The 20909-nt window shown below is 51.0% G+C and overlaps 1 protein-coding gene across 1 annotated transcript in view; it reads right to left on the bottom strand.

Annotated features, from left to right (window-relative positions):
* Nucleotides 1-3399: 3399 nt before the first annotated feature.
* Nucleotides 3400-20909, bottom strand: part of dnah9 (dynein, axonemal, heavy chain 9) — an 80772-nt gene continuing 63262 nt past the window's right edge. Inside the window, 9 exon segments of the mRNA XM_062475356.1 lie at nt 3400-4389; nt 6625-6760; nt 7073-7326; nt 9058-9240; nt 11055-11225; nt 13438-13629; nt 13892-14083; nt 17618-17845; nt 18820-18848. Coding sequence (XP_062331340.1) covers nt 4162-4389; nt 6625-6760; nt 7073-7326; nt 9058-9240; nt 11055-11225; nt 13438-13629; nt 13892-14083; nt 17618-17845; nt 18820-18848 — 1613 coding nt within the window. The 3' untranslated portion in view covers nt 3400-4161.

Raw genomic sequence — 20909 nt, 5'->3', positions numbered from 1 at the left:
AGTTTGCGAGGTGAGACAAGGTGCACAAGGGGGCACGCACACACCCAAGTTGACAGATGAACAGGAACGAGGGGGAAACTGGACGAGTGGTAGCCTACAGGGCGTGCCATGAAATAATCAGAAGCTTTCAAACTGTCGCTATGCATTTTATGTTGCGTCCTCTTGTTCAACAATACGCTATTTCTCCCTCTCCTCTCCGGTTTTTATGTCGACGTGATGGCTGTGGACCTGTTTTGTTGTTTAAATATTCAGTTTAGGCTGTCTGCCTCGCATCCCATCGTTTACTCTCTGCTTGGCTGGTCTCTTGTTATGCCAGGTATTTGAGGACTGTCATCTCCGGAATAAACCTTGAGAGAAAAAGGTTTTCATCCATATACAACTTATTTTCCTACCTCAGAGAGAGACTGTCTAGAGAGACTAGACAACAGGGCATCTAGGACAAGCGTAGCGAACTGCAGTTACAACAAGGCCTAGTTCCTCTATTACTTTTTATATGACTACATATACTTCTGGTCATCCATTATCAAATTGAAGTCCAGAGATGTCCATACACAGCACTAGTATAACAAATCGTTTTTAGATCACATCCTGTTTCTACACAGATAAAGATTTGTGTGGCTGCATGATTGCACCGTGGGATTGTCGCTCTGCTGTGTCTAACCGTAATCCATCAGCAGACGAGTCAATACCTGCTGTTAGGAGACGCACACACTGAGAAAAGGGTTCAGGAGGCACAATTAAGGTGGCTGCAGGACTTATGAGACAATAAAGCTCGGCTTTGACAAGAAACATGGCGACAAAGAGTGGCGTTGCAGAGAAAGAAAAGAGTGAGTCTCCAACACTGTCCGTCCAACCATTTAGATCATGATGAACGAACCAGTAAATATAACACAATCCGCATCACTTCAATTCACCGCACTATTAAGTCAATGAATGTGTTGTACTGTGCACTGCACACACACACTGCAGGTCCAATGTTCTTCCTGGAGAAAAACAGGAAATAGTTGCGATAAGCCGTTTTTCAATGTGTTATCCACACAGCCGTAGTTTTCGTAACTCAGTTAAATCCCACACAATTCCCTGCTTATCTCGCACGGCACAGGACCCAGACCCAATACCAGTCATTCGGGGTAATCCACACATTGTAGGCAGCTAACAGACATTTGTTTTACAACAGATGCCATATTGAGATAAACATTTAATTAGCAACTCATCAACTCTTGTCAGAGCTAATTACCCCAGTCCTCAGCCCAGCCAACACTGCTCAGCTCACAGGGGCAGGGGTCTGGGAGAGGCAGGGGGTTGGGAGAGGCAGGGGGTTAGGAGAGGCAGGGGGATAGTTGAGGCAGGGAGGTCGGTTTTTGCTAGGGACTGGGAAAGTGGGGATGGTGGGGGAGGAGGATGAGGTCAGGGACAGAGATGGGCTGGGATAAAAGGACAGAGGATTGACAGAGAATAGGATGGAGGTAGGAAGACCGTGGAGCCTGCTCAGAGCCCAACACCTCTGCCTCCCCCCAGCCGTATCAGCCATGAACAGTAGGGGGTTGCGAAGGGATGGATAAGGGTAACTTTTATCCTCACACAATCCCTTTATACCTCCACGAACCACGAAAGAGCCTGGAGCCCACAAAACACGACAACAACCCAGGAATAAAACACATCACCTTCCATTGTTGTCGCAGTCGTCCGTCTGCAATTAGTATTCCGGTTGCTTACGTATCACACACACAGCAACGTCACACACACAAGTTAGCCCATTCCTCGGACTGACCTGTAACCTAGCAACCGGCTGACGTCGCACAGCACAGCGGATGATTAAAGGGAGCTCCTTTACCATTCTGAGCATGAGGCCCCTTTGATAGATTCTACCCTTTCTACTCCGACTCTCTCCTCAGGACTGTGCTACATGCCGGTAGCACTCCCACACCACCCTCCAAATATGAAATATGAACTGTCGTGCTGTTTTGTGTGTGTGTGTTATTTATTTATTTTTGTCAGGGGCCCTTAAAACAATAGCAGCGGCGAGCCTTAACAATCACTATGGTTCGGGGAGCCAGAAGCTGATCCACTGAGAGGCCCCCTCGCAAACAGGAAGGTGAGGGAACTTTCTCCGCTACTGGATCGACAGCGCCGAGTTCTCCAATGGATTCAGTCAACAAACGGCTCCAAACTAATTTTCAAGTGCGTGTAGCCTATGGGAAAAAAAGTGTAAACATAATTTCTCTGCTTCTGCGAGGATGTGCGCTCCACCAGTGGAGGAGAGAGAACGAGGAGGCCGCACAAGCGCCTAGCCACACCACCAGACGCTGGCCACATCTATTTTCCTAACCCCACCTGGAGGTGTAATTTGCGAGTTCGACACAAATTGCCTCCCTCTGCATTATTGCTTCCTTTCTCCTCCCCCCCCCCCCCCCCCCATCCGACCCTCCCCCTCACTCCTCTCTGTCTCTGAGCGCATTGTTAGGGTTCTCCAATAACCAGTTAAAGGAGACACCGGGGAGCCTGGGATGATGAGAGAGAGGTGGGGGGGGGGCGGGATGGGAAGACATAGAGGTAGAGAGAGAGAGGGGGAGAGGAAGAGGGAGGGATGGGAAGAGATAGAGAGAGCAAGATGTAGGGAGGGAGAGGAAGAGATAAAGAGAGGGCGAGAGAGGACGAGATAGAGAGGTAGAGGGAGGGAGAAGGAGAGAGAGGGAAGGAGTGGTTGAGGGAAAGAGGGAAAGAAAACAGGAGATCTTCACAGGAGAGCCCTGCTGAGGCAGCACAACTTCAGCCACAGCAGTAAAACACCATCCTTCCTTTCTTCTTTCCCTCAGCCGTCCTCCGTGGCTGTGTGTGTGCGCGTGTGCGCACCTGTCAGCACGTGTACACACACACACACGAGTGTGTGCTTCCGTGTGCGTGTGTGCTTTCATGTGTGTTCCCTTGCATGTGTGTGTTTCCTTGCATGTATGTGTGCGCGTGTGTTTCCTTGCATGTCAGTGTGTGTGCTTCCTTCCATGTGGGTGTGGGTGTGTGTGTAGACTGTTCATCTGGGTGCAATAGAAGGGTATATCTGTGAGACTCCAGAATGAGCTTTCCAGTTTGTTTTAGAGACGGAGGAGAGAGGGGGGGGGGGAGGTGGAGGAGAAGGAAAAAGGGCGAAGCGAAGGGAGGAGAGAGTCTGTCCAAATTGTTGGAGGAGAAAAAAGGCAGCTGGGAGACTGGAGACGTGAGATTGGGGGAGGACTGCAGATGAGAGCAGCGTCTGGCTGGGAGAGGAGGCTGGGAAGTTTGAACTCTTTTGCCGAAAAAAACAGGGACTGTGTTGGAGGAGAGATAAGTGAACGCAAGGCAGGAAACAATGAAAACCAGCGACACGTTTAAATGTTTTTTTGAAAAAAAAAACAGATTTTTAGTCTTCAAAAATCATACAGGAAGTAGAAAAAGCGATACGAAACCAAATGCATTCATCACATAATAGAATAAAGGTAGATAAAAAAAGGAACTTGTGCAGCTGTGATTGTGCCGATTAGAAAGTGAACGAAACGTAATCTTATTTCGTGTTGAAAAACTCCCATACAAAGAGTTTCGACTTCTGTTCTGTATATAGGACCCAGAGACCAAGAAGTACCTTAGACTAACTTGCAAGCCCTTATCTTAGAGACACTATGGTCTGCATGAATCTCTGTACTCTCATCTCCTACCAAGGCAACCACAGAGTTAAGTGAGGCTGGTTACTGTCTATCGGCTATGCTAATTTCCACCCACCTCCTGACTTTACTGGCGGATGTAAATCCCCCTAGAAAGTGACTCACAGTTACATTCAGCATCGCGGGCTGACTGTGACGTCAACACACATTCGCACATTGTGCTGGCTTTTCTGGCGTCTAACCCACAACCCTGTTTTTACCACGCATCCGTCACCTAATCCTGTTCTCCTGCAGTAACTGACCCCAGATCTGCTGTAGTAGCACCCTAACCCTAACCCAGCTCTGCTTTAATAACTGACCCCAGATCTGCTGTAGCAGCACCCTAACCCTAACCCAGCTCTGCTTTAATAACTGATCCTAGATCTGCTGTAGCAGCACCCTAACCCTAACCCAGCTCTGCTTTAATAACTGATCCTAGATCTGCTGTAGCAGCAGCACCCTTAACCCAGCTCTGCTTTAATAACTGATCCTAGATCTGCAGCAGCAGTGCCACCCCAGCCAGGGTCCACTTGGAGGGCATGTCTTTGGTCTTGAGGTTGAAGGTCCAGATGTAGGTGGGGCCTCTCTGGCGGGTCTTGTAGACGGGACACTGGTAGACGCTCCTCACTTCCTGCTTGTCCACCGGGACGGCCTTGATGAAGATCACAGGCATGCTGGGAGTCAGCTCCTTCAGACGGGCGTCCACCATGAGACCAGCCTGGAGGAGGAGGGGAGAGGATGAGGGTGGGAGGAGGGGGTGAGGGGGTGAGGGAGGTTAGTGGGGGAGAAGGAGGGGAGAAGAGGAGGAGGGGGTGGGGTGGTGGTGAGGAGGTGATGGAGGTTAGTGGGGGAGGAGGAGGGGAGAGGAGGAGGAGTGTGGTAGGAGGGGGTAGGGGGGTATTGGTGAGGATGTGAGAGAGGTGGGGAGGAGTAGGAGATGAGAGTGATGAAGGGGGGTTGAGGAGGAGGATGACAACAGAGGGGAAGGAGGAAGAGGAGGGGAACGGGGAGAGGATGAGGAAGATTGGGTGGAATAGAAAAGAATAAGGGAGGAGGATGGGAGTACAGGAATGGAGTGTATTAGACATGCACAGAAGGAAATATTCCCCTGAGCAAAACAGTGAATGTCAACCTATCACAGGAATAGCACATGCAAACCCATGGTAAACTTGAAATAACACTGCAGGATGAATTTAAAGAATAACCCGGAGATCCTTGTCCTGACTTAGAATTTCTCAAAACTTTATTAAAGCCTTGAACAAGAACAACGAGGCTGTTCTATTAATCCTGGTTGGCAGTGGAGCACTAGAGCCTTTTCGGAGCAGCTTGATATTTCGGTCTCCTTGAAAAGTGGAGAAAGTTGCAGGAACTTGAGCTGAAAGTCGCGCTGTCCCGTCTGGCAGCGCACACTCAACAAACATACTGGAACAAAGCGGTCCGTCTCATTAATTAATCCCCCTCCACTTAGTAGCCAGCAGACAGAAGTTCCACCATGCTTGCCGATTTACGGAACTGAAATGTAAATCCGGTTGACTTTGGAGGGCTCAAAGGACAAAGTCGTTTACGCCTGTTTGTCTGGGTGAATTACAGCCCTAATTGCAGTCTGCAGTTGCCGTAAAACTTTACCGTGCCTTTAAACACTGATAGCTTTATGTATATTTAGGTAAATAGTAATGACGGCGGGTCACGGAGATGAGACCTCATCTCATTGGAATTCACGACCGTTTAGAAACGGCATTCTTGTTGTTGTTTGGAATCGACGTGGACCCTTTAAAATAGCAACAGTATCATGAGCACGCTCATTTATCTGCTTCGAGGGCAGGTTGAACGCGTATCCTTTTGATATGTGGTCGGCGTACTACTCGAGCGTGTATGTGTCCTGCAGTCTCTGAAGCTGCGGCCGGTCTGAATAAGCAGCACAGCTCATTCATATAGATGAGCGGGTTTATCATAAATCTTTGACTTTTTGCAGCTGCACACCGAGGGGAACAGCAGATGGAGGTCTGCTGCGTCTTCGCTTCACACCCCACTGAACCCAGCCACTGTCACAAGGCCGGCCCACAGGCTCACAGAGGAGGAGTGGAGAGGAGGAGAGGGAGAGGAGAGGGGAGGAGAGGAAAGGAGAGGGGAGAAAAGGAGAGTGACGGAGAGGGGAGCGGGGAGAAAGGGAGGGGATGGGACGGTGAATGGAGAGGATAGGAGAGGAGGAGGGGAGGGGGGGATAGGAGAGGAGGAGGGGAGGGGGGGATAGGAGAGGATGAAGAGGGGAGAGGAGCTCGTCTGCTTATCCTCCCGCCAACTTTAGCGGCAGCGGTCCAAAGTGTTCCCGTGCACACTCTGCACATTCTGTAATGAAGACGTCCACAGGGAGGGCTGGCTGCGTATAGATAGAGGAGGCCTGGGATGTCTGGAGTTCAGGACGAGGGAGATGTGCGTAGCGTGTCATGTTCGTACCGTTCCTACTGCACGGCGGAACGTATAGAACACAGCGACACTTCTCTGAGGAACCGGAGCTCTGTGACACCAGGAGAACGTGTCTTCAGCTCGACACAACTGAACACCACTTCTGAGATGTATATATACTGCATTATCCTCTCCGCGCGTATTAATGTACGCTGCATATATACATATATATGTGGTCACACTTTTTGATAACTACATAATATGACGCATTTGTAAATAATGACTTAATCGGTAGTCCAACATTTATAAAATGCCATTAAATAGAACTAATCACTAATCCTCAGTTAAACACTATGTTATGCATTGAAAATCCACAAATTAGTTTATCCTTGATATATGTATAGTATATACTGTATATATGCACACACACACACACTGTATATACTGTATTGATAGCATAGTATACGTACAACTCTTATTATTATTAGCTAAAGTTAACAACATTAATAGGGGAGTTTTTCCCGCTCAGGGGGGGTCAGAGGTCGGGTACCTGCGTGTCCCAGCGCGCCCCCTCCATATAGAGGCCGTACACGAACGCCCCCTCCCTGGGCGGCGAGGCCACATCCTCGCGGCTCCTCTTGGTGACGTCACACTGCAGGCACATCCTGTCCAGCGGCCACTCGTTCCTGGTGGGGAAACGCATCACAGGTTGTTGCATCATAAACGGGGCCGTCGCGAGCGCCAAGCGAGGGAAGCAGGATAGTGAGAGAGCAGGGGAATGGGATGGATGACTTTGATTTCGGCGACGATTTGATTCGATTGTCACTGGGATCTTAAGACCTCCTTATTGACGAGTGACGGGTGTAGAATGAAATAAATAAAAAAACGCAGGTGAGAATAAGTGAAAGCGCAGATGACACACGACAGAACGTGCAAAAAAAACAGCAGGTATGAAACCCCCCCCAAAACCACCCCAGAAGTGACTCTCTCCAGGTTACCTGCGGGCCGTGGCCTGCATGATGGCGGTGAGGAAGGACTGGGGGTTGAAGAAGCCGGCCAGCCACACGGCCGAAGGCAGGGAGAAGTCGGCCACCCAGGCCTCCAGCTCCTTGATGCGGCCCAGCAGGTCGGTGAACCACAGGACCAGGCCACACATGGAGGGGTAGGCACGCTTCGTCCAGCCCTCCGGAACCACGTCCAGGAAGATGGCGTTCTGGAGGCTCTCCATGTCGCTGGTCATCGTCAGCTCTCCCTGGAAGAAGAACGTTCCGGAAAGTTCTCAAACTGTTGCCTCGAGTCTGGGGGGGCGGGGGAGGGGGGAGGGGGGGGGGGGGCGGGGGGCAGTGCTTTGATGACTTGTGAGTTAATTCACTTTGCGGGTGTTAAGCAGTGTTTGCACTAAATCAAACCAAAAACACGTGTCATTTCCTGTCTCAGGCAGGTGATGCCAGGAAGCGTTGTCTCGCCTTCGCAGGTACAGACGCCTGTTCCCCTCTCCTAACTCACCCTCACAGAACACTCATGCATAAAGAAACTAATGAAGAACAGTGTTCTGTAACAGGGACAGACAAGACAGTCTCTCCAAGAATAATGACTCGAGGTGGAGATTTATAAAAAAAAGTATATATAAAAAATTAAATAAAAACGGCGTTGTGAAACTAAGCGTCCTTCAGCGTCTGATACGGCTGCTGATGAATGCGTGTTCACACCTGGCTGTCATAACCATCCGTTACCGGGGCAATAAGAACACACAGCTGTTTCTGCCTTTTAGCCGTGAACCTCGCAAGCCCTGTCAGCACTTCCCCGAAACACTCAGATCCTCCTCAACCTGGTCCTCTTGGCCCCCAAAGCCGTCTAACCCCCCCTTCACCAAGGCTACCAGGCTGATAGATTTATTTCCACAGTAAAAGAGGAAATAGGACTGGCTTAGCGGGTAGAATGGACACCGCCGCTACTAAATCAGCAGGGAGAAGTGTTCCAGTCACACTGTGGAGAGAACCAGGCCTTGTTAACCCAGAACAGGCTACTCTGCTCTGGTTAAATACTGGAGCACAAGGCAGACAAGTGCTTCAGTGCTCTCTCTACTTTACACACCCGCACACACGCACACACACACCCCCGGACACAAACACACACCGACACACACACGGATCCGCACACATATGCGCAAACACACACGCCCAGAAAGTGAACACATGCATACGCACAGACGTGTACGCGCACACAGACACCCATCCACGCACACGCACTCGCTCACGCAAACACACACACAGAAAGACTCACATGTACGAATAACACAGACACATGCGCTGACAGCAACGTGCACGCATACACACACACACGCACACACAAAGCTCCATCGTGACCTGTAATACTGAGCTAGTACTTAAGACTGGTGTCCTGACACAGTGTGCTGACGGTAAGTTATGCATGGATGCTAATGCAACAGGAAGCCAGGGTAAACAGAGGGCAGCAGCTAGCGGAGCGAAAAGCACGAGCCCAAACACATACGGCTCTAACAGACCTGACAGTCTGGAACAGTGGTAGGATCACACTCTAGAACCAGTGTGTGTGTTGGGGGGTGGGGGGGGGTGGGGGGTTGTCGAGAGGCTGAGATCAAACTAGGGAGAGATTGTTCATCATCAGCAGCATCCTCGTCATCGTTACTGTCCCTTCCTTTCCCTTTCTCCTCCACCTCCATCCCCACCTCCTCCTCTTCCTCCACCCCCTCCTTCTCCACCTCCTCCTCCTTTTCCTCCTCCTCTTTCCCCTCCTCCTCTATCCCCTCCTCATCCCCCTCCTTCTCCACCTCCTTTTCCTCTTCCTCCTCCCCCTTCCCTTCCACCTCCATCCCCACCTCCTCCTCCCCCACCTCCTCGTCCTTTTCCTCCTCCTCTTCCCCCTCTTCCTCCATCCCCTCCCCCTCCTCCTCCTCCGCCCTCCTCCTCGTCTCTCTGACGTCTCCTCTGACGTCTTCTCTGACCTTGAGTCCAAGGCTGAGCTCGCGGAGGGAGCGCCGGAGCTCCTGGGTGAGCAGGTTCATCCTCTCACACTCCTGCAGCGCCACCACCTGGTAGGGGGTCCTCTCCTCCGCCTTCCCCAGCAGCTCCGCCATGTTGAACTCCTCCGGAAGCTTCTCCAGGATCTCCTCCAGGACCGCACGCACCTGGGAGGGGTGGGGGAGAGGAAGTAGGAGACCGAGAGAGTGTGTGTGTGTGTGTGTGGGGGGGTGGGGGAGTCGGTGCGAGTGTGTGAGAGTGCGAGTGAGTATGTGCGTGCGTGTATATGTGTGTGGGACAGAGAATGAGTGTGCGAGTGCGTGAGTGAGCAGATGAATGAGTGAACAAATGAAGGAGAGAGATAGTGAGTTGGGGAGTAGAGGAGTCCAGAACAGAGAGAGGAGGTGGTGAGGGTGACTAAAGAGGTTGTCCTATCATGGACACTGTAAGGTTACGGAGTGATCTGATTTGGACGAGGCGATAAAAAGCTAGCGACTGTTCCTTGGCCTCTGAAGATTAAAGAATCACCAGAGATTAGACTATCGCTGTCAAATAAACACGATAAGCAGGCCTAGTGCTGACAGTCTGAAAAGTGGTTCGGAGGAGAGTAAAAAAATCCATAAATATTCATTAAAGAAATATTTGCAACAACAGCTCTTTGTCTTCAATAACAGTCAAACCCCCTTGAGAATCAATACTGCTATGACACTGTACACTATTTATGTGGTGGATGAAGTTAACGACTCCAATATTCTCATGAACACCTGAGAGATCAATTAACTTGAGTTTAACATCAAACTAAGGATTCAAGGTCATAATAACTATGGATTTGTAGTTCAGATCTTGGATGTGTCTTTGTCAGTGACCAGCAGACTGAATACCAGTCTGCTGGTCGCTTGGGCGGTTTAAAGCATCTAAGCTTTAAAGGTCACACGTCATAAATACATCCTTGCATGAACACACACAAAGGCACACACACAAAGGCACACACAAACACACACAACCCCCCTTACACACACACACACACACACAAGCATCACTACACACACACACACATAACGCTCAACCCCCCCCCCCCCCCCCCCACCCACATACCTTTTCCCAGGTGCATGCAGTCCTGGAACACGACACACAAGCCTAAAGCAGATGTCTATGTGTGTATACAGACGCAGTCCTAAAGGGAGAAAAGAGGATTTCCTCCTCTCCTCCTTCCCTACTATCCTCTCCTCGTCTCCTCCTCCTTTCCATCCCTCGTCCTCCACTCCTCCTCCTTCCCTACCATTTCCTCCATCACACCATCCATCGCCATCCGGGGCTCTTAGACAGAGCTATCTGGCCTGTGTTTCCCTCCAGGAGGCTAATTCGGGTGACCTGGACGTTTCCTGAGAGCTCAGAATGCTTCGGGGGGGGAGAGAGAGCTAACCTTATCTGCTTTGTGCTTTTCTAGTACCATGCTGTAAACACTGCCAATGGAACAGGGGCTGGGGGGGGGGGGGTGGGGATAGATTGTCAGGGCCAGGACAGGATGGTGGGTAGGGGGGTCAAATACCTGGGAAGACCGAGGCTACATGCGATAAGGCAGGTGAGGCTGGTGGGCTGAGGAATCCCATAACCTCCGACTTCGGTCCTGTCAGTCACAGGAGGGGTGCTTCGACAACCCGGCACGATTAGTAATGTGTGATAGCTTCCTTATGCTCAGGTTGAAGGCAGCCTCAACACAAGACTCCCATAACGTTCCCCTAATGTTATCCCTGCATTTATACCCTTCTCACAAGATTCGCCCAGATATTTCCAATACATTCCAACGTTTCAACGCCATTTCCCATGGCATTGCCACTCGGTTCTTCTTCCCAAGGTTCTCGTGAACGTTCCCTCAACATTCACGTAACATTCCCGCAACATTGCCGTAACTGTCCCCTCAACGTCCTCTTAACGTTCTTTTTTCTAGAACGTTCCCCCTCGACGTTGCTGGGCCACGTACCTTCTCCTCGCGGGTGGTGCCTCCTCCCTCGGCCCCCGCCCCGTCTCGGGGCTGCATCTCCAGCACGGTGCGGAACAGCGTCTCAGACGTCTGCGTCAGGAAGCCGATCTCCGCGTTGGGGTGGAGCCCATACAGGTAGGGCGACTCGGCAGGAAGCGTGTCATCGATGTACTGGAGGGAGGGAGGGAGGTACAAAGAGGAAGTGACACGTTGAAATTGTCTGTCCGACGTCTTCTTCTGATGGCTTTTAGAAAGTGTTAATGAGTCTTGTAAGGGGGGAAGTGAACATCCTGTTTCCAGACCTCTAATGAACGCAGGAGAAGAAGATTCCAGCACCTTACTTTAAGTTCATTCGCAAAGCTTTTAAGTAATAAAATTGAATTTGCATAACTTAAAGTGAAATTGATTTTCTATTACAGGGTTTCCGTCATGACAATGTCATTTTTTTTTTATTCAACTGACACATTTCATTAAAAAGCATCCATATGAAGCTTTTGATGGGAGAATATATTGGATTCAAATCAAGAGACACTTTATTTTATTGAGCTGCAATATTCTTTCCTAGATATCTTTTGTTGATAATGAATATAATGGAAAAACTTTACTGCTGAATAGAATGCATTTTCCTCTCCCCCTCCCCCCCCTCTCCCCTCCCTCCTCCCCGCTCCTCTCCCATCCCCTTCTCTGCCTCCCCCCCCCCTCCTCCCCTCCCATCCTCCACTCTCGTCTTCTCCCCCCCAATCTCCTTTCTGCTCCCCTCCCCTCTCCCCTCCTCTTCTCTCCCCTCCCCTCCTCCCCCTCCTCCCCCCTCCTCCCCCCTCCTCTCCTCAGTGTGTGGGCATCTCCTCCAGATGGTGAGGTTTCAGGACATGCCCTAACCCATCTTTGGAGACACACACACTACAAACTACACACACCACACACACACACTACACTCACACACACACACACAGCCCTGGGGACCTCGAGGCCTTTCCAGTCCTCATTCTCCGGCCAAGTCTCAACCACTCAGCTCTCAGCTCTACAGCCAAGTGTAAATCGCTGCAGCCCTCCACGCCTGGTGTCTGTGACAGGCGGGACGTGCCCAGCGAACAGCACCCAAGCTGCGGAGTAATTAAATCCCCCCAACCCCCCCGTCCCCGTTCCCCCACCCCCGTCCGTCCTCTCCTCCCCCTGGGGATCTGGTGGGAGGAATATGGAATGTCTGTGGGAGCCGGCGGACATTTTGAGAGCCAACGTTACTGATACGAATCTTGGCAGTTGTCAGAGTTTTGGAGAAGGGGTGAAGGGAAAGCTGCTTCCTGCTGTCACGGTACGAGGAGAAGCAGACTGCAGAGATGGACACAAGCATGCCCAGGAGAAAACAACACCACATAGTGACACGCAGCGTTTTCGTTCTCCGGAAAATCCCCAACGGCGGTTTTGTAAAAAAAATGTGGCTTCTACCTGATAAGGATAAAACTGTTGACACTTTCGATAAATGTACTCGATAAAGTTAGAGCTGTCATGACTCTAGAACGCCCTCCCCCTCCACCAGGTGTTTCTTCAGTAGATTCTCAAGAAACAGCCATTATTCATTTAACTATTTTTTCTTTTCCGTGATCTGAATCTCAAAGTTTCTTTTCCTATAAATGATGGATTCAAAATGTGAACACTGTAGATAAATGTACTTCATGAAGACAAAACTCTCACGATTCTAGAAAGGTCTTCTGCCCTCCACTAAGGGTTTTTCTGCAGTGGCGTCTTAAGAAACAACCAATATTGAACTCTAATATTTTTCCCCAGCTGAATCTCAAGGTTGCTTTTCTTATAGGTGCTGGATGACATCCGTGAGGTGAGCTGTGATGTGGGCTAGCTACCTGGGCGCCTCAGAGGCAGCCCCAGTGAGGCAGAGAGGCAGCGAGGCAGCCCCAGCGAGGCAGAGAGGCAGGCCCAGCGAGGGGTCTACTCTTCGTCAGCGAGTCTGCTTGAGAGGTTTGGAGTTCTCCCTGAACCCCTGCTGCGCACGGACGACAGAACTGTTTGAAGTACAGAAAGACGTCATTGGGGAAAATGGTGGAAGAGTTTGGCTTTTTGTATACTTTCTGTTGAGTGTTTTTCCAAGTCCTGCTGCAAAGATGTTGTTTTAGTTTTTAGCTTGATAGTTTACATTGACATTCCTAGTTGTATAAATAAACACCTAAATACTGTACTGGTAATCCATGACGTAAAATATACAATCAACATCCCACTGTACAGTAGAAGTGTTCAGTAGCAGTTATGTTAATTGGAGTCTTCAAAAATATTTGATATCCTCCTGGGAATTGTAGTTTCTGAGTCACACCTGACAGAAATTGTAGTCTTTGGCAACCAACTGATGGTAGTTGTAGTCTTTGGGTCTCACCTGGTGGTAGCTGTTGTAGTCCATGTTTCCGGGCAGGGGGAAGCCGGGGGCCAAGCAGTGTTCTCCCTCCATCATCTCTGGCCTGATGAACTCCTCCAGGTAGGTCCGGCACAGACGGCGGTCCCAGTCGTCGGTGATGTGACCTCCGTACATGATCTCCCCAAACAGGTAACGCAGGTCGTCGTACGGCACCTGCAACACACACACGGGTGTGCCCCAGGGCCGTTTCAGATCCACACGCACACACGTGCGTGCGCACGGACACGCCCGCGCCCGCGGATGCACAGGCGAGACAGGCAAAGGCGCGCACGCAAAGGTCGCGCGCGCACTCACACACAGGCAGGCACGCGCGCTGTCTCTCACACGCACGCACGCTCTCGCTCTCTCCCTCTCTCTCACACACACTCTCTCTCTCTCTTTCTCTGTCTGTCACATACACACGCGCGCCCGTCACCTTGGGGTTGGCCTCCAGGTAGTTGTAGAGCACGTTGACGGAGATGGTGAGGTCTCCCGTGTTGAAGGGGTAGGAGCGGTTCCAGCCCTGCGCGCCGAACTTCCGCCTCTCGGCCACCACGGCGTGGAAGTAGCACAGCGAGAACAGGATGGCCTTGAACTCGTTCTCCCGGGCGCACATCTCCAGCGTGTCCTGACCCCGACAGAACAAAGAAATCACAAAGAGGCAGACGTGACTGAGTGGAATGAGGACAACGTCACTTGTCAGGGGGGGGTGTCACATACCAGGTGTGCTGACAGAACAGTTTCAAGCGCTGGCACCTTCTCTATGACAACCACAGCCCCGGACCCCCCCTGCACACAGCGACTGCGGAAACGTCGAGAAAGCAATAAACTTGGGTGACGATTTTCCCTTTTTAATTGTCACAAGGTGTCAGGGCCGTCGGGCTCCGCGGGCTAGTTATTCCTGATGAGGGGAGTAGAGCGGACAACGTAAACGACGGGGCGATCCGGAGGGACGGAGAGTTAGAGGCCACCCCCTGCGGAGAGGCGGACGCGGAGAGGCTCTCTGCTCCGGCGTGTGTCGCACCGAGGGTACGCCCGGGGGTCATGCCGAGGGCTGCCCGACCCCCCCCTCCCCTGCCCACCCCCCCCCTCTCTCTCTCAGGTCCCAAGGGAGCTGACTCTTACAACACATCCAAACTCTCTCTCTCTCTCTCTCTCTCTCTCTCTCTCTCTCTCTCTCTCTCTCTCTCTCTCTCTCTCTCTCTCTCTCTCTCTCTCTCTCTCTCCCTCTCTCTCTCTCTCTCGCACGTACATCCGGATGCACGCGCGCACACACACAGAAACGCCCACGTCCAGATGAATGCGGACACACGCGCGCTCCTACGCGCACTCGGCGAGGCACTCCTACACGCAGATGGGGAGTTAGTTGATATTCTGTGCACAGCGGCTCTCCTCTCAGCGCAGCTGAAAGAGAAGCCGTACCCACTGCATTCATGAGCAGCGGACTGGAGAGAGGGGACGCACACACACACACACACACACACAGACAGACAAGCATGCACACGCACACTCACAGCACACACAGGCAGGTACACACACATTCCCAGTGAATACACACGCGCACACACACATTCCCAGTGAATACACACACGCACACACACATTCCTGGTGGCAGAGAGACACAGGAGCAGACCAGAAGGGTGCAAACATGCGGGACCAGCCTTCACATTTAATGAAACGTAAACTCTCAATATTTAATAACCATGTAAATCTTGATTCGTAATTCCCATGGCAACCGTGTCAACGGCAAATGTAAACGTTGTGCTCATAACCTCTTCCGCGGATGCAATGAAAACACCTGTATATTTCACACACGTCGACAAACTTGCCCAAGGATTCATTCATTTTGAGATGAACATAGCGCAGCAAATCCTTCCCATCCTGCTTCACAGAACTGCTGCAGAAGGACCCGGAATCCCTTTCTGCACTGACCACGCCAGTTCAGACAAGTATATGCTCTTTTAGCGGTCGCTTCGATCCAAAGCGACGACACAGGGACGGATTCGAACCTGGGATCCAGCAGGCGAAATGCTCTAACCACCGAGCTGCACCCACGCTGTCAGAAGAGCGAGAAAGAGAGAACCAGAGCTGGCTCCGGGGGGGCCTCGTGCTTTACATGAGGCCCCGCGGATGGAAACCGACGTCGGGGATGTTTGTGTCTCCCGTTGAAAAGGTCAGGAGAACGGAAAGTGTCGTTTGTCAAGCTTGGCCGGGGCCATGCGGGAGGGCCATTACCCAGGGATAGCGCCGCATTGATTAGCTTTCACTGACGACGCATGACTGGAATCCTCCCCAGCATTACCTTGGGGGACCTCCCTGGGAGAGAGGCCGGTCGCTATGGAAGTCTGGTAGGGGGTGGGGGGGGGGGTTGGGGGTTGTAGCAAGGAGGGGGGGTATAGGGGAGGGGGGGTTAGTCCACTTATCAGGCAGATACACATCAGCACTTTAGGTGAAGTGTGTGGGAATGGGAGGAGGGGACTGAGGTAATGGTATGAGGGGAAGAGAGAGAGAGGTAGAGGGAGAATGAGAGCAAGAGATCGAAAGAGAGTGAGAGATTGCGAAATATATATATTGGATGTATATATAGAAAGGGAGCGAGAAAGTGAGAGAAAAGGCGAAACGTAACCACCGCCTATGAACTGAAATGAACTGATAAGTGAAAGCGGTGGATGATGGAGAGATGAAATGAAGTGATAAGTTAGAGGGGGAGGTGGGGAATGGAGAGAGCAGTATAATATGCAGGGCTGCGTTGGAGAGAGCAGTATAATATGCAGGGCTACGTTGGAGATAGCAGTATAATATGCAGGGCTGCGTTGGAGAGAGCAGTATAATATGCAGGGCTGCGTTGGAGAGAGCAGTATAATATGCAGGGCTGCGTTGGAGACAGCAGTATAATATGCGGGGCTGCGTTGGAGAGAGCAGTATAATATGCAGGGCTGCGTTGGAGAGAGCAGTATAATATGCAGGGCTGCGTTGGAGAGAGCAGTATAATATGCAGGGCTGCGTTGGAGACAGCAGTATAATATGCGGGGCTGCGTTGGAGAGAGCAGTATAATATGCGGGGCTGCGTTGGAGATAGCAGTATAACATGCGGGGCTGCGTTGGAGAAAGCAGTATAATATGCAGGGCTGCGTTGGAGATAGCAGTATAATATGCAGGGCTGCGTTGGAGATAGCAGTATAATATGCGGGGCTGCGTTGGAGAGAGCAGTATAATATGCAGGGCTGCGTTGGAGAGAGCAGTATAATATGCGGGGCTGCGTTGGAGAGAGCAGTATAATATGCGGGGCTGCGTTGGAGAGAGCAGTATAATATGCGGGGCTGCGTTGGAGAGAGCAGTATAATATGCAGAGCTGCGTTGGAGAGAGCAGTATAATATGCGGGGCTGCGTTGGAGAGAGCAGTATAATATGCGGGGCTGCGTTGGAGAGAGCAGTATAATATGCGGGGCTGCGTTGGAGAGAGCAGTATAATATGCAGGGCTGCGTTGGAGAGAGCAGTATAATATGCGGGGCTGCGTTGGAGAGAGCAGTATAATATGCAGGGCTGTGTTGGAGAGAGCAGTATAATATGCGGGGCTGCGTTGGTTCTGCGGCCTGGCCCAGCGATGGACACCTCACCTCCGAGCTGGGAGAGACACGGAGCGACTAGTTCAAAACGACATCACTGGCTTTCTGTTTACTTCCTGTCTACTCCTCGTTTACGCCGATATCTTGTTTACTCTGAGTGTCCTTCGTGCTATCGAACACAAAGACCAACAGATGAGCAGAAGCACACACACTCACTCACTCACACACACACACACACACACACACACACACACACACACACACACACACACACACACTCACTCACACTCACGGATCACCACAGGCTAAAGGTCAGACAGAGGTCCCTTCTACCATCTGCTCCAGTAAATTGGCATGTTGATGGAACCACTACAAACTGGAATCGACATGGAAATACCTCTCAGCTGCTACTTAAGGGTGTGTGTGTGTGTGTATTGAAAAGGTTCAAGTTGTCCAAAATGAATGGCATGATGCCATGCTTGCAATTGCTTGGTAATTTGTCTGTGTGTGTGTGTGTGTGCATATACAGGATAAGCGTGTGTTTGTATATGTATGTGTTTGTATATATGTAAATGTATGTGTGTGTGTGTGTTACCTGGGTGAAGTTGTCCAGGGCCTTGTGCAGGTTGGCGTGCATGCCCGTGGGGGGCTCGTTGGTGATCTTGATGGCGTTCTCCAGGATGCCCTGCGGGATGATGTGGCCCTCGGGCGTGGAGGCCGCCTCGGCGCTGACGAACACCCGCAGGCCGGGGTGGCTGCCCTCCGCCTGCTGATCCAGCCGCTTCTCCAGAGAGCCCAGCCAGCGAGCCACCAGGTGGATGTTCTACACACGCACACGCACAGATACACACCCACGGGTACACGCACACAAACAAGCACAGGAATGCACACACATATGCAAGCAGGCACGCACGCACACACACACATACGCAGATAGACACACACGCACAAGCAGGTACGCAGACAAACACACACACACATAGAGGCATACAGGTACACACACAGGTTCATGTACATACACAGACCACATGCACACAACACACACACACAAGTACACACTCACACATACATACACACACAGACAAAACAGAACACACACACACACAGGGGATCAAGGTTGTAATACTGTAATACTTAACGTAATATAATTGGCTTCTGTTTATTGCAATTTGGCTCGCGGCATATTCTGTTTATTGCCTATTTATTTGAGTGGGTCACACTAAGCAGCATAATAGAATATTGGATCAGAATACTGATAATCATGAGTGGATTGTGTACAGCGTGTTATTGGCCAGATTTGTGAAAATCTCGGCAGAAAATGTCAGTAAAACGACTTAGTCGACCTGTAGTGTCTGTGCACTCTCCGCACGGTGTCAGGAAGATTTTAACGGCCTAGTGGTCGAGGTGGACTACAGTCAATTAAACCCCCAGGATTATGACAGGGCCTGTTTAACCAACACTGTCTAACATCCCCTTCAAGTAAACTGTACAGGGGATAAGAATACAACCAAGGACCTCACTTTCTGCACACACCACCACCCATGCAGCGCTGCCCAGTCCTATAAATCTAATTACCCCACTAATAACTCCAGTCATTAATTCATAAGCCTCTTTGCTTTCTCATCTCCTTCAGCACTCCATATTTAATCTCCCCTCTTAAAAGTTGAACTCTCTTTCTAAATTACGGGATGATGCAGATGAATATATCAGTGGGCTTTTCTTGGATCAGAAAGACAATACAATGTGAGAAAGAGGAGAAGTCACAGAAGTTAGCTTTTGTGTTGGTTGAGAGGAGACCGAGATGTCATATAAGTTGGTTTTGGAGTCTGTTGGAGAGAAACAAGAGAAGGAGACAGAAGTTAGCTTTTGTGCTAACGGAGAGAAGACAAAGAAGAAGAGACACGCTTGCTTTGGTGTATGAGAAAACCCAGAGAAGAAGAGGAGATAGTGGCTTGAGAGAAGACAGAGAAGAAGAGACAAAGTTGGTCTTTGTGCATGAGAGAAACCAGAGAAGAAGAGACAAGTGAGCATGTGTTGCATGAGATGGTGACGGCGTAAGGCCGAGGTCAACTAGCAGGAGAAGGGGATGGATGCTAGGCCTTGCAGCCTTAGAAGGTACACAAATTAAAACTTTAAATTCAAGGTCTATTTCAGCCCCCTTCCTGGGGAGCTTCAGCTGTGGGCGTGTAAATACAGGATATTAGAGAGAGCTGCTAAGAGAGACTTCCTGCTTCGGGCACACCGCTCCCTTCAGCTCGTCACTTTAATGAAACTCTGCTTCCACAGGCTGGCAGACAGACACGAGAGAGAGAGAGAGGAGAGAGAGAGAGAGAGAGAGAGAGGAGAGAGAGAGAGAGAGAGAGAGAGAGAGAGAGAGAGAGAGAGAGAGATGAGAGAGAGAGAAGAGAGAGAGAGAGAGAGAGAGAGACAGACAGACAGAGAGAGAGAGAGAGACAGACAGAGAGAGAGCGAGCGAGAAAACTGGAGAGTGAGTTTTTATGTTGTAAACTTCCCTAACTCCTTGATGTTGGCTTATGGATAACTATGTTTGAAATATTTCCGAAACAATTTGTGCAGCTCAGCTTCAGCCCTGACCCCCATCCATCTTCAAAGCCCCACTGCAGGTACCCCAGCAGTCATACTAACCAGTACAGTGAGGACCCACTCCAGTCACACCCTGCCCCAAAACCCACAAGGAGAGAACTAGTCCTCATTAAACTTTAAAGACGAACCCACATTGCAGGTCAGCCGCACCTCTTTCACCTGTTGAAAACGGCTGATGAAAAGAGATCGAAAGTAAAAGAGATTTCACCCCCGAACTGTCTCAACTGGTTTCTCTACCGTCCATCGCCCCCTCTCCCTCGCGTCTTCTCCCTCTCCCTCTCTCTTTTACCTTTCTCTTTTTCTCTCCTCTCTCCCTCTGTCTGTCCTCACCACTTTACTTCTCTCCTCCCTTTCTCTTCCCCCTCCCTCCCTCCTCCCTCCCTTTGCTCTTACCCTCTCTCTCTCTCTCTCTCTCTCTCTCTCTCTCTCTCTCCTCTCTCTCTCTCTCTCTCTCTCTCCCTTTCCCCCTCTCTATTTCTCCCCTCCCTCCCTCCCTCCATCCTTCCGTAGAGGAGAAGCGTGTGACTTCAGAGTGAACCATGAGTAGAGAAGGAGGCTGACTCCGGGCTGACTCCAGCCCACTGGATTCCCAGGGTCTGGAGATGGAGAGACTCACCTCCAGTCTGGCCCATTGATTGTCGCTCTCTCTCTCTCTCCAGCGGGGTTCGGGCTTTTCTGCATCAGAGCGAGCCCCGCTGGGCTACAGCGGAATAATTACCCGTCTCTGCTGGAGGAACCTGTCATTGACCCAGCTTCAGCACTGATAGAACAAGGGCCCGGATCTGGGATAGGTGTGAGACTGGGGGCGGGGGGGAGAGGACTGCGGTGGGGGGGGGGGGGGGGGGGTGCAGGGGGGGAACTGGGGAAGGCGGAGAGGGAAGGAGTGAGGAACAGTTCCTGAAGGAGACGAGGGGTGAGGAAAATACAGGGTAGAAGGGGTGCGGCACGGGGGAGGGAGCCGGGGGAGGATAGACGAGGCTGGAAGAGACAGACAGAGAGAGAGACAGAGAGACGAGAGAGAGAGAGACAGAGAGAGGAGAGAGGACAGAGAGGGTTGAGAAAGAGAAGGAGGTGCTGGTCTCTCTGGCCAGAAAGACAGACATAAATTGAGAGTGGCAGGCAGACAGACAGACTCTCAGACTTACAGGCCTGGGCCTGTGGCCTGATGGAAAGAGTATGAGGCTGGTTCTGCTGCTGCAGTGGGGGTGGGGGTGGGTGGGGGGGCAGTGAATCGATCAGGATTCTTATGAAAAGGTAATTAAACGTCTATCTGTCCGCGTTAC

Source organism: Osmerus eperlanus, chromosome 12 (genome assembly GCF_963692335.1).
Source record: "Osmerus eperlanus chromosome 12, fOsmEpe2.1, whole genome shotgun sequence".
NCBI lineage: Eukaryota > Metazoa > Chordata > Actinopteri > Osmeriformes > Osmeridae > Osmerus > Osmerus eperlanus.
This window is presented reverse-complemented; position numbering and strand designations above follow the sequence as displayed.